General features: G+C 40.5%; 1 protein-coding gene across 2 annotated transcripts in view; it reads right to left on the reverse strand.

Annotated features, from left to right (window-relative positions):
• Positions 1–13915, reverse strand: part of CRY1 (cryptochrome circadian regulator 1) — a 98066-nt gene that overhangs the window by 15731 nt on the left and 68420 nt on the right. For both annotated transcript variants that reach the window (XM_002711421.6, XM_089307587.1), the window contains exon 3: positions 47–189. In XM_002711421.6, the coding sequence (XP_002711467.3) occupies positions 47–189 (143 nt within the window). The remainder of the gene's footprint in view (positions 1–46; positions 190–13915) is intronic.

A 13915-nucleotide genomic window follows, 5' to 3' on the forward strand; every position in this document is an offset into this window, starting at 1 on the left:
TTATGTATATTTTCCTATAATAAAAAAACAAACAAAAGGAACTTACTTGTCCAGGTCATATAATGTATGTGAAATTCGTACAATGACTTCTACTCCAGCTTCAGAAGCCAGTTTCTTAATAGCTGCATCTCGTTCTTTCCCAAAAGGCTCAGAATCATACTCAATTGAGAGCCTAGTAATGTTCCATTCCTAAAACAAGAGAAAGAGGTGACAATGTACACTAGTTCTAATAATTAATTTTTCTTTCATAAGAGGTGAAAAATTCAAACTCTACTTATCAAAAGACATATAATCAAACCAAATATTCAGGAAGAAAACACATAATAATTCAAAAATGTATAAATAACAAATATATGCCCACTAGATTCCAGGCATTATCCTAGACAATAGACAATCTAGCAATATGTTCAAAACTATGTCTTACACAAAGTGTGCCGGTATAGCACTTTGCTTTTTCAATTTACTTATACTTCATACTATATCATTTGATCCTCAAAACAAACTCAGAGTTTAATACTTTCATTAGTATCTTCATTTTGTAGATAACGTTATTTGAAAAGTTTAGAGACTTGTCTAAGTTCACAGAGATCCACAACACCCGACACTTATGTCTCTTGATTTTAAGAACCGGTCTTTAACAAGGCTTTAATAGTTAATATAACATAAACTATTTTGTTGGTGTTGGGGTGTGTGTGTGTGTGTGTGTGTGTATGAAAGTATAAATATCTTGTTTCTGATTAAAACTGAAAAACTTGGTAATTATAATTATAGCAGTTACTTTTATTTATTTTTTTAAATTATTTATTTAAAAGGCAGGGTGGTAGAGAAAGGGAGAGACACAGAAGGAGATTTTCCATCTGCTGTTTCACTCCCCTAATGCCCACAATGACCCAGGCTGGGCCAGGCTGAAGCCAGGAACTAGGAACTCCATCTGTGTCTTCCACAAGGGTGGCAGGGGCCCATGCACTTGGGCCATCCTCTACTGCTTTCTCACATGCATGAATGGTGAGCTGCATCAGAAGTAGCCAGGACTCAAACCAGTGCTCTGACATTTGGATGCCAGAAGTCAAAGGCAGTGGCTTAACCTGCTGCATCACAACTTTGGCCCTCACAACTATTTTTCAAAAATTATTTATTTTGGGGCCGGTGCTGTGGTATAGTGGGTAAAGCTGCCACCTGCAGTGCTGGCATCCCATATGGGTACCAGTTCGAGTCCTGGCTGCTCCACTTCTGATCCAGCTCTCTGTATGGCGTAGAAAAGCAGTAGAAGATGGCCCAAGTCCTTGGGCCCTGGCACTAGCATGGGAAGACATGGAAGAAGCTCCTGGCTCCTGGCTTCAGATGGGTGCAGCTCCAGCCATTGCAGCCATCTGGGGAGTGAACCAGTGGATGGAAGACCAACCTCTCTCTCTCTTTGCCTCTACCTCTCTGTAACTCTGCCTTTCAAATAAATAATCTTAAAAAAAAAAAAAAAGATATCAACTCATAGCACCAAGAAGCTCAACAAACCTCAGCAATATCAACACAAAGGAAATCATACCTAAATATGTCAAATAACTGAAAGACAACTACTGAAAAATGTATTAGCAGACAGAGCAGAGGAAAAGACAGACTATATTCAGGGGGAGCCATAACAACAATATTGGTTGGTTTCTTATCAGAAATATATAGTTGTAGAATGCAACAGAGAGATATCTTTAAAGAGCCCAGAAAACCATGTTAACTTAGTCAAAATATTCTTTAAAAAAAACATAGGGAATGTTAAGATGGACAAAAACTGAGATAATTAATTTCCAGCAGACTAAAAAATATTTATATAAAGTGAATACATCTCATGTATTTCAAATATAGAATTCAGAGCACAATGATACTTCCAACTTTTTGCTCCCTCCTCTTTATTTTTTCTTTTAATTTTTACAATGACATGGTTTCAGTTTGTTTTATAATCACAAGCTTAACCCTCCAACAAATAAGTAATTCAACAAGTAGTAAGTAGAAAATCTATTGTTCTTCAAGAATATAAACAAGAGCTGTAAACAATAATTAAATCTCAGAAATGTCAGTTCCACTCATATCATCACATTTTGCTAAGGGAAGTTCTGATGGATGAAAGGAAATTATTCTAAATGAATAATTTCCAGGGGGAAAAGGAAGAGCACTAAATGGGTGAATATAAAAGACCATCTTTTTCAAAATTTTAGTTATATATATTTTAAAGATTTATTTTATTTGAAAGGCAGAGTTAACAGAGGGAGAGATCTTGCATCTGTTGGTTCACTCCCCAAATGACTGTAATGGTCGGGGCTGGGCCAGGCCAAAGTCAGGAGCTTTTTCCGAGTCTCCTATGTGGGTGCAGGGACCCAAGCATTTGGGCCATCTTCCACTGCTTTTCCCAGGCACATTAGCAGAGAGCTTGATCAGAAACAGAGCAGCTGGAACTTGAACTGGCCCCAGTATGAGATGCCGGCACTGGAGGCAGCAGTTTAACCCACTGCACCATATCACCAGCCCCTACTTATTTTTATTTACTTACTTTATTTGAGAGGCAGAGAGAGACTGAGAGATCTCCTGTCTATTGGTTCACTCCCCAAAAGCTTGCAATGGCTGGGTCAGGGCCAGGCTGAATCCATATTTCTGATGTGGCTGGCACAAGACTCAATTACATGAGTCATCACTTGCTGCCTACCAGGTATACTTCAGCAGTAAACCAGAATCAGGAACAGAGCCAGGACTTGAGTCCAGGCAGTCCAATATAGGATGTGGACATCCCAGTTGGTACGTTAACTGCTCTGCCAATTGCCTGATTCATAGTTTTCTCTAATACACTGTTAAACCAACTAAAAACAGGGAATTAGAGGAGATAATACCAACATTATAGAGCTGCTAAATCATATAAAATATGCAACAAGGTTATACAAGATGGGAGGAAGGTAAATAGATGAATACATAGAGTTTTTACATTATCCAATTGTAATTCAGTATTTGAAGGTAGATAGATAATAATGCATACTGTGATCTAAAATAACATAAAAATCTATAGCTAAAAAGTAAATAGAGGAGTTTAAAACAGACTGTGAACAATTTTTGATCATTCAAATTAAGACAAATAGGGGAAACAAAAAGAATGTAAGAGGTGTGCAACACACACACACACACACACAGAGCCACACACCCAAGATGGTAAATCTGAACCAAACTATATCAATAACCACAATGCACGTAAATAGTGTACTTTATACTTTCCATTTAAAAGCCATGGTTGTCAGGCTGTATTGAAAAAGCAGAAATCAACTATATATTAATTATATGAGACACTTGGGCCGGCGCTGTGGTGTAGTGGGTAAAGCTGCTGCCTGCAGGGCCGGCATCCCATATGAGCGCCAGTTCAAGTCCCAGCTGCTCCACTTCTGATCCAGCTCTCTGCTGTGGCCTGGGAAAGCAGTAGAAGATGGCCCAAGTCCTTGGGGCCCTGCACCTGTGTGGGAGACCCAGAAGAAGCTCCTGGCCTCGGATCGGGGCAGCTCAGCCATTGCAGACAATTGGGGAGTGAACCAGCAGATGGAAGACCTCTCTCTCTCTCTCTGCCTCTCTTTCTCTCTCTGGTAACTCTGACTTTCAGGTAAATAAATTAATCTGTAAAAAAATTATAGGAGACACTTAAAAATATGAAGAAAGTGATTAAAATGACTATGAAAGATATACCATGCAACAGTAAGAATAAGAAGGCAGTGAACCACATTAGTAGCAGACAAAAGAATTCATGCCAAAAATATGAAAGCTTCACATGATGAAATTGTAACTATTATAAATGTTTATGTAGCTACTAATAACTTCACAATACATATCTGACACTGATGAAATAAAGGAAGAAATCGATAAATTCAGTGATTTTCATACCCCTCTTTTATTAATAGAATATACAAAAATAAAACTGTAAGTGATGTGAACACTATTATTTAACTTGATAATATAACTGATATTTGTAGAATACTTCCATGAACTACAGAGCACACATTCATTTCTAGTGCACATGAAACATTTACCAAGATAGACAACACTCGGCCATAAAATAGATATCAGTTAACTTGAAGGAACTGTAGTCTTGCAGAATATATTTTCTTCACCTCAACACAATTAAATTGAAATGAATAGCAAGAGTAGCAAATATTTATAACTGAAAGATAATAGGACGCAATATGTTGGAATTTACAGGATTCAGATAAAATAGTTCTTAGGGGAAAACGAATAGCTTTCAGTGCTTTATTAGGAAAAGAATCCAAGAGCTACCTTTTAACCTTAAAAACAGAAAAAGAATAAGTTAAACCAACATAAGTTAAAAAAAAAAAAAGAGAGAGAGAGGAATGGAAGTCAACACAACAGAGAAAACCGAAAGTGCAGTGATCAGTTTATTGTCTTAACTTTGAATCACCACTTCTTTGCCTTGCTTTGCTTCGTGATACTGGAGTTGTATGCTAAAAACATTTCTCCTTTACAGTTCCCTGCAAAACTGTAGTAAGAAAAAAGGGCCGTTTCTCGTTGGTGTTCTCATGCTCTGTATGTTTTCCCCCTGGCGTGCACCTCAACCAAGAGAAGCATGCAAGACCCAGTGGCCCTCCTAAACTGCTTCCTCTCTCCCCCAAGCCTACCCACACCTCCAGTAAGTTTCTATGCCACCTGGTAGACAGTTTTTTTTTTTTTTTTAAAGATTTTAATTTATTTATTTGAAAGTCAGAGTTACACAGAGAGAGGCGAGGCAGAGAGGTCTTCTGTCATCCTCTGGTTTACTCATTGGCCACAACAGCCAGAGCTGTGCCGATCTGAAGCCAGGAGCCAGGAGCTTCCTCCCGGTCTCCCATGTGGGTGCAGGGTCCTAGGACTTGGGCCATCCTCTACTGCTTTTCCAGGCCATAGCAGAGAGCTGGATCGGAAGTGGAGCAGCCGGGATCAAACTGACACTCACATGGGATGCCGGCCCTGCAGGTGGCAGCTTTACCCTCTATGCCACAGCACCGGCCCCAAGGTAGGAGGCTTCTACAGATCAATTCCAGTTAGTCCATACCGACCAGAAAGTTTCTCATCTACTGTTAGGTAGTCTGGTTAGTTTCTATTCCACAGGGAAGGTTGTGATTTGCTGTAGCAGCACACTCAATCAAATGAGGTGTAAATATTGGTGACTGGGAGAAATGGAGCTCTTCTAAATTCATTCCTTGTTTACTGTTTCTCCACATACAACTGGAAGATATTTCTGCAGTTGGTGGTTTTGAAAACTTTAGAGAAATAGCATCCAAAAGAAGTCATGTCTATAATTAAAATTTTTCTAATAAATGAAAAAGTAAAGTAAAAAGAAACATATAATTAACAATGCAGCACTAACACTGAATCTAACAATATTTTAAAATAACACATCATGATCAAGTGGGTTTTATCTCAAAAATACAAACTTAGTTCAGCACTTTAAAAATCATTACTAATAGAATAAAAGAAAAGATAAATTATCTCACTAGATGAAGAAAAAGCATTTGACAAAATTCAGCATCTTTTAGTATGAAAAACACTTTTTTTTTTTTTTTAGCTAACTAGGAATAAAATAGTGGTAACTAGCAATTTACCAAAGGGATCTACAAAAAAAAAATTCCTCAAAATTTCACTTAATGATGAGACACTGATTGCTTTCCATATAACCTAGGGAGCAAATCAAGAATATCTGCTTTCACCCATACTGGAAGTCTAGCCAGTGAAACTGAACAAGAAAAAATAGGTAATTAGCTTACCACCTTATCCCTTGCCCCCTTATTCTCTATTATAGCACTGTTTTCTAATAATTATGTTTATTTACTTGTATATCACCAGTCTTCCTCAATAAGCTTCAGGAAGAAGGGAGCTAGTATAATTTCTGGCCTTAAATAAAAATTTGGCATATGAATAAATATATTTAATGTTGGGAGAACTTTCTTTTCCTTAGCTTTTTTGTGTGTGTGTGCAGAAAAAATGTTTACTAATTTATTCCCAGAGAAGGAAAAGTGATATATTTAGGAGAGGAAGCTGGGAGAGTATAGCTCAGTTAATTATTTTTCTCTTCTTTAGTTACAGAGAGTACACATTATATTCTGTTCTATGGAATAAGGTTTTTTTTTTAAGATTTATTTACATATTTGAAAGGCAGAATTACAGAGAGGCAGAGGCAGAGACAGAGGTCTTCCATCCAATGGTTCACTCTCCAAATGGCTGCAACGGCCAGTGTGCCAATCTGAAGCCAGGAGCCAGAAGCTTCCTCCAGGTCTCCCATGTGGGTGCAGGGGCCCAAGGATCCGGGCCATCTTCCACTGCCTTCCCAGGCCATAGCAGAGAGCTGGATTGGAAGTGGAGCAGCCGGGATTCAAATCGGCACCCATATGGATGTCAGCACTGCAGGCAGCGGTTTCACCCACTATGCCACAGTGCGGGCCCCTGTAATAAGTTTTGTAGGGACAGACTACGCTACATTGGAGATGCTGCTTTTATGAATGGGTAAATCCATTTAAATCAGGATGAAATATTAGCACACTTATCTGCTTTTAAACCTAATACATTTTCTCTAATTCAGCTATTAGTAATGTGCTATATTTTTAAAACAATTATTTATTTATTTATTTGAAAGGCAAAGTGACAGAGAGGAAGACAGAGAGAAAGAGATCCTCAGAACACTGGTTCATTCCCCAAATGGCTGCAAAAGCAAGATCTAGAACAGATTGAAGCCAAGAACTACTCTATTTGTGGCAGTAGCACAGTACTTGGGTCATCTTCTGCTGCCTTCCCAGGTGCATTAGCAGGAAACTGGATTAGAAGCAGAGCAGCCAGGACTTGAAACTGGCACTTGGATCTGGGATGCCAGCATTGCACTGGTGGTAGGCATTCAACCCAAATACTTCAATATGGGGCACAGGTGTCTTAAACTGCATCTTAATCAGCAGGCCAAATGCCTTCCTAAGAAATATAACATTTGATAGAAAAAGTTATATATCAAAAACTTTCTAAGAGAACGCATTCATTATAAAATTGACATTATGCTAAGTAGTGTATAATTACATAAAAAGCTGTTGAACTACCTTACAAAATAATCCAAATACAAAGACGGAAAATTTTCCACTTACCCATCCAGCATCCTTTTTCTTTTTTTAAATAAACCTAGTCTTAGGATTTAAAATACTATTTATGTACTGAAAAGTCCTAAATTTAGTCCAGACTTTTCTCCTGAGCACTAGACCTTCTTCCCCTCTTCCTCCTCCCTTTCCCATTCCCATTCTCAATTTTTTTTTTTTTTTTTGACAGGCAGAGTGGACAGTGAGAGAGAGAGAGACAGAGAGAAAGGTCTTCCTTTTGCCGTTGGTTCACCCTCCAATGGCCGCCGCCGCCGGCACGCTGCGGCCGGCGCACCGCGCTGATCCGATGGCAGGAGCCAGGAGCCAGGTGCTTTTCCTGGTCTCCCATGGGGTGCAGGGCCCAAGCACCTGGGCCATCCTCCACTGCACTCCCTGGCCACAGCAGAGAGCTGGCCTGGAAGAGGGGCAACCGGGACAGAATCTGGCACCCCGACTGGGACTAGAACCCGGTGTGCCGGCGCCGCAAGGCGGAGGATTAGCCTAGTGAGCCGCGGCGCCGGCCCCCATTCTCAATTTAACAAAGATCTATTTTCAGTTTACTTTATACTCCTTTTTTTAAAGAATTATTTATTTGAAAGAATTACAGAGAGGTAGAGCCAGAGAGAGAGGTCTTCCATTCTGCTGGTTCACTCCCCAAATGACTTGCAATGAACAGAGCTGAACTGATCCAAATCCAGGAGCCAGAAGCTTCTTCTGGGTCTCCCACGTGGGTGCAGGGGCCCAAGGACTTGGGCCATCTTCTACAGCTTTCCCAGGCCATAGCAGAGAGCTGGATCGGAAGAAGGACAGCCGGGACATGAACCGGTGCCCAAATGGGATGCTGGCACTGCAGGCTGGGGCTTTAACCCAGTGCGCCACAGCGCCAGCCCCTACTTTTTTTTTTTGTTTGTTTGACAGATAGAGTTAGACAGTGAGAGAGAGACAGAGAGAAAGGTCTTCCCTCTGTTGGTTCACTCCCCAAATGGCCTCCATGGCCGGAGCTATGCTGATTCAAACCCAGAAGCCAGGTGCTTCCTCCTTATCTCCCATGCAGGTGCAGGGCCCAAGCACTTGGGCCATCCTCCACTGCCTTCCTGGGCCACAGCAGAGAGCTGGACTGGAAGAGGAGCACCGGGACTAGAACCCGGCGCCCATATGGGATGCCGGTGCTGCAGGTGGAGGATTAACCAAGTGAGCCACAGCGCTGGCCTGCCAGCCCCTACTTTATACTCATAAGATTAATCCTACACTAAATAAAGAGTTCAACAACAAACAGTATAAAGAAAAATCACTGTTCCTGAACAGTAGAGACAAGAGCTGTAAATAATCATTGAATCTCAAAATGTTGATTTCACCACTAAACATTACATTTTAGGTACTCTATTAGTTACCACAGATCAGGGTATTTGTCCTTTTGGTACTTGTTTATTTCACTAAGTACTGGTTTCCAGTTGCATCCATTTTGCTGCAAAAGACAGGATTTCTTTTTTTTTTTTTTTTAATAACCACTGAGTAGTATTCAGTAGTGTATTTATACCATAATTTCTTTATCCAGTCATCAGTTAATGGACATTTGAGTTGATTCCGTATCTTAGCTACTGTGAATTGAGCTGCAGTGAATATTGGGGGAATAGATAATCCTTTCATATGCTGATTTCATTTCCCTTGGGTAAATTCCCAGGAATGGGATTTCTGAGTCATACGGTAGACCTGTTTTCAGCTTCTGAGGTATTTCCATAGTGGCTGCACCAGTTTACATTCCCACCACCAGTGGATTAGGGCACCTTCTTCACATCCTCACCAGCATTTATTGTTTGTTGATTTCTGTATGAAACCCATTCTAACTGGGGTGGGGTGAAACCTCATTATGGTTTTGATTTGCATTTCCCTGATGGCTAGTGATGTTAAGCATTTTTTTCATGTGTCTGTTGGCCATTTGAATTTCTTCTTTTGTAAAGTGCCTGTTCAACTCCTTTGCCCATTTCTTGACCAGGTTGTTTTGTCATTGTTGAGTTTGAGCTCTTTATAGATTCTGGGTATTAATCCTTTATGTTTTATAGTTTGCAAATATTTTCTCCCATTCTATTGGATGTCTCTTCACTTTGTTGAGTGTTTCTTTTGCAGTGCAGAAGCTTTTCAGCTTAATGTAATCCTATTTGTCAATTATGACTTTGATTGCCTGTGCTTCTGGGGTCTTTTTTAAGAAGTCTTTGCCTATTCCAATGTCTTGCAGAGTTTCCCCAGTGTTCTCAAGTAATTTGATGGTGCCAGGTCATAGATGTAGGTCCTTTGAGATTTTTGTGTAAGGCACTCATCTTTTTCCATATTTCTACACACAGAGACCCAGTTTTCCCAGCACCATTTGTTGAAGAGATTGTCCTTGTTACAGGGATTGATTTTAGTTCCTTTGTCAAAGATAAGTTGGTTGTAGATGGTTGGATTGATTTCTGGAGTTTCTATTCTGTTCCATTGGCCAACACATCTGTTTTTGTGCCAGTACCAGGCTGTTTTGATTTTAACTGCCCTGTAGTATTTCTTGTAATCTGGTATTGTGGTGCTACTTACGGCTTTGTTTTTGTTGTAAAGGTTGCTTTAGCTATTCAAGGTCTCTTGTTTTTTTCCATATGAATTTTAGCATTGTTTTTTCTAGATCTGAGAAGAATGCCCTTGGTATTTGTAATCACACTGAATCTGGATATTTCAGGAATATGAACATTTTGATTATATTTAATCTTCCAATCCATGAACATGGAAGATTTTTCCATTTTTTATGTGTCTTCTTCTATTTCTTTAATGTTTGGAATTTTCATTATTCAGATCTTTGACATTCTTAAATTTATTCCAAGGCATTTAATTTTTTTTTGTAGTCATTGAGAATGGGATTGATCTTAGAAGTTCTTTCTCAGCCATGACATTGTCTGAGTATACAAAGGCTATTGATTTTTTTGTGTTAATATTATATCCTGCCACTTTACCACACTGTTTTATGAGTTCCATTAGTTTCATGGTGGAGTCTTTTTATTCCCTATACATAGAATCATGTCATCTGCAAACAGGGATAGTTTGACTTCCTCCTTCCCAATTTGTATCCCTTTGATTTTTTTTTTTTCCCTAATGGCTCTTGACTAAAACTTCCAGGATTATATTGAATAGCAGTGGTTAGATTAGGCATCCTTGTCTGGCTCCAGATCTTAGTGGGAATGCTTCCAATTTATCCCCATGCAGTAAGATGCTGGTGGTAGGTTTGCCTTGAATGTGCTGAGAAACATTCCTCCTAAACCCAATCTCCTTACGGTTTTCATCATAAAAGGATGTTGTATTTTATCAAATGCTTTCTCTGCATCTATTGAGATAATCATATTGTTAGGGAACCATTCACGGAGAAAGTAATTGTAGCGCCGTTTGAAACAAAGTAGCACCCTTTGAAAGAAAGTAACTGCGCAGTAGCTTGAAAGAAAAGTAGAGTGGTAACCACCCTAGCTGGTAAGATTTGAAAACCTACGGCCTAACTAGAAGGCCTAACCACAAACTGTCTTTGCCATGATGATGGGACCCTGGGGGGTCGGAATGTGGGTGGGGCTAGCCTCTAGAAACTGTATATAAGGAGACCCTCAGACCGTAAACCAGAGGTTGCTCAGCCTCTCTCCCTGGTCCATAGTGCCTAGTGCCCACAGGGAGAAGCTCCTGGTCTGTAGTGCCTAGTGCCCGCAGGAGTAGGCTTGAGTGATCTCTCTTCCTAGTCGCCTAGAGTATCAATAAAGTGTGTTTAGCTTGACCTTCCTCAGTCTCCTCGATGCTTCCTTCGTGGTAACCCAGCCAGTTCCCGAAGGGGGAGATCCTGACAGCTGGCGCCCGAACAGGGACTTGAAGTCAGACGGTGAGGAGCTGAGCCCTTGAGGAATCGTCAAAAGGGTGAGTAGTGGTGGTTGAAAGAGACCACGATGGGTGGGACGTCCCAGTCAAAAGAATATAGACAGGCACTAGTGAGTATAGAGAAGGTGAAGGTCCTTCCAGGCCAGGCACCAAGAGGCAAGAAAGTGAAGTACTATTCACCAGGAAATGTAACAAGGGCTTGTAAGCTGGCAGCAGCTCATACAGGACGGGACCTCCAAGATCTGCAGACCTTGGAAGAGGCAGAAAACCTCCTGGAGGAATTTCTACAAAAAGGAGAAGGCGCCACACAGGGAAAGATTATAAATGTGCAGTAGACTCCCTTAAGGTGTTAATTTGTTGTGGCAAGAGATTAAATCCAAAAAATACAGGAGACGCCTGTAAGCTCTATGACGCCATAGCAGAATGTAGGCAAAAACCTCAGGTTGTTCCCAGAGAGTTAAGAAAGGAAGAAAAAGCAAAAGAACAGTCAGCTTACCCGATAGTGTTAAGAAGTGGTAGACGAGAATATGAGCCTGTGGGACCTGGACCGCTTGGCTTAAACAAGTTCAGGAACACGGTCTCACGCACCTGGCTACCATCACTTATTTTGTGGTAATTTCAGTAAACTTTACATCGGTAGACATCAATATGCTACTGAATGTAACTCCTGGCTTTGCAGCAGAGAAACAGCTAGTCATAGATAAGATAAAAGAGAAGGCGATAGCATGGAATGAGATGCATCCCCCTCCCCCAGCCGACGAGGCTGGACAAGTGCCACTAACATCCAATCAGATTAGGGGAATTGGATTATCACCAGAAGAAGCAGCTGGCCCTAGATTTGCTGATGCCAGAACCCTCTATAGAACATGGGTTCTTGAGGCGCTTCAAGAATGCCAGAGAACTATCAGTGGGGCCCCTAAAGCAGTCAGCATCAGACAAGGGCCCAAAGAACCCTACCCTGAGTTCATTAACAATTATTTACTCAGATTGATATGGAAACATCTAGAGAGGATTTGAGAACATATTTAAAGGACACCAGGAGCATTCAAAATGCTAATGAAGAATGTAAAAAGTTGCTTAGAAATTTAAGACCAGGAGATTTGTTAGAAGAAAAAATGTATGCCTGTAGAGAATTTGGATCCACCTCCTATAAGATGGCCATGCTGGCAGAAGCCTTAAAGGCTGGAGATAGACAGCAAGGGTCAAGAAGTTTTCAGGGAACTTGTTACAGATGCGGAAAAAAAGGGGCATATGGCAAGAAATGGTAGGAGTGGAGAAAAAACTCCGCTAAAATGCTATAATTGTGGGAGAACAGGACATATGGCAAAAGTATGTAGACAGCCAAAAAACGGGAAAGCGGGGGCAATGCCCCCGGACCATGATGGCATCTGCCCAGAATATCCAGTCATCTATCCCACCATCTGCCCCACCACTGGGGGAAACACAGACGGAAACCCCTGCGACAGGGATCTACCCTAAACTACCAAAATAGAATTAAAACAAAGACCTACCTTAAAGGTAAACCTAGCGGGGAAAGATATAGTAGGGCTGTTAGACATAGGGGCTGATTTAACTATAATAAGGGAACAAGAGGTTAAAGGAATAAAAGAAGGGATAACAGAAGGATGGCAAATATGGAGGGGATGGGAGGGTGCTCTAAATTACAAAAAATATCACAGGTTACACTGAAAGACAAAAAAGGAAGGAAGACAAAGATATCTATTCTAATATCCCCAGATATTCCCATCAATATATTTGGAAGGGATGTCTTAACAAAGTTAGGGGTAGCCCTAATTATGGCACAACTCTCTACCCAAATTACCCCAGTAAAGATAAAAATGAAAGATCCTAATAAAGGTCCCTTGATTCCCCAATGGCCTTTAACCAAAGAAAAATTAGAAGGAATTAAGGAAATAACAAAAAGACTACTAGAGGAAGGGAAGATATCTCCAGTAGACCCAGATAATCCCTGGAACACCCCAATATTTGTGAAATGGCGAATGTTAATAGATTTTAGAGAACTTAATAAATGAGTAGATAAGGGAAGAGAAGTTCAATTAGGTATTCCACACCCTGGAGGATTACAAAGAAGAGACCAGGTTACTGTTTTGGATATAGGGGATGCTTATTTTACCATCCCTCTGGATAAGGACTTCAGGCAGTACACTGCCTTTACCATCCCAGAGGTTAATAATCAAGGTCCAGGCCATAGGTATGTTTGGAATTGCCTCCCACAAGGTTTTGTATTAAGTCCCCTGATTTACCAAAGTACACTAAGGGACATACTAGAGCCCTGGAGACAACAACACCCAGAAGTAGATCTTTATCAATATGTGGATGATATATATATTGGGTCCGATCATTCTCCAAAACAACACAAACTGATAGTAGAAAAACTCAGAAAAATGCTTTTAGAAAAGGTATTCGAGACATCAAATGAGAAATTACAAGAACAATATCCCTATTCATGGGTGGGGTACTTGTTGCACCCGAATAAATGGACATTGCAAAAACTAGAGTTGCCAGAACTTCCAGAGAGCCCACCCTAAATGAACTACAAAAGTTAGTAGGACTCCTTAATTGGATGACCCAAGCTGTTCCCAGAATTAAGACAAAACCTTTTACTCTTATGATGAAGGGAAACCAAGAGTTAAATAGTATCAGGGAATGGACCCCCGAAGCAAGACAGGAGTTACGGACTATAAGGAGGCTATTATAAGAACACAAATCTTTAAGCTACTGGGACTCCAGCAAGGAAGTTTACTGCACTGTTATGATGGGAGGTAACACCATAAATTATAAAGGGCACCAAGGATCTGATATTCTTTGGGTAGGCAGACAGGAATTTCCAAAGGTATTGGCAGTATCTCCTCTAACTAGAGCCCTAAAATGTCTACATAAAATCAGACAAGAATGCATTATAC

The sequence above is a fragment of the Oryctolagus cuniculus genome, chromosome 11, assembly GCF_051225735.1.
Source record: "Oryctolagus cuniculus isolate XC-2025 breed Fujian yellow rabbit chromosome 11, ASM5122573v1, whole genome shotgun sequence".
Lineage (NCBI taxonomy): Eukaryota > Metazoa > Chordata > Mammalia > Lagomorpha > Leporidae > Oryctolagus > Oryctolagus cuniculus.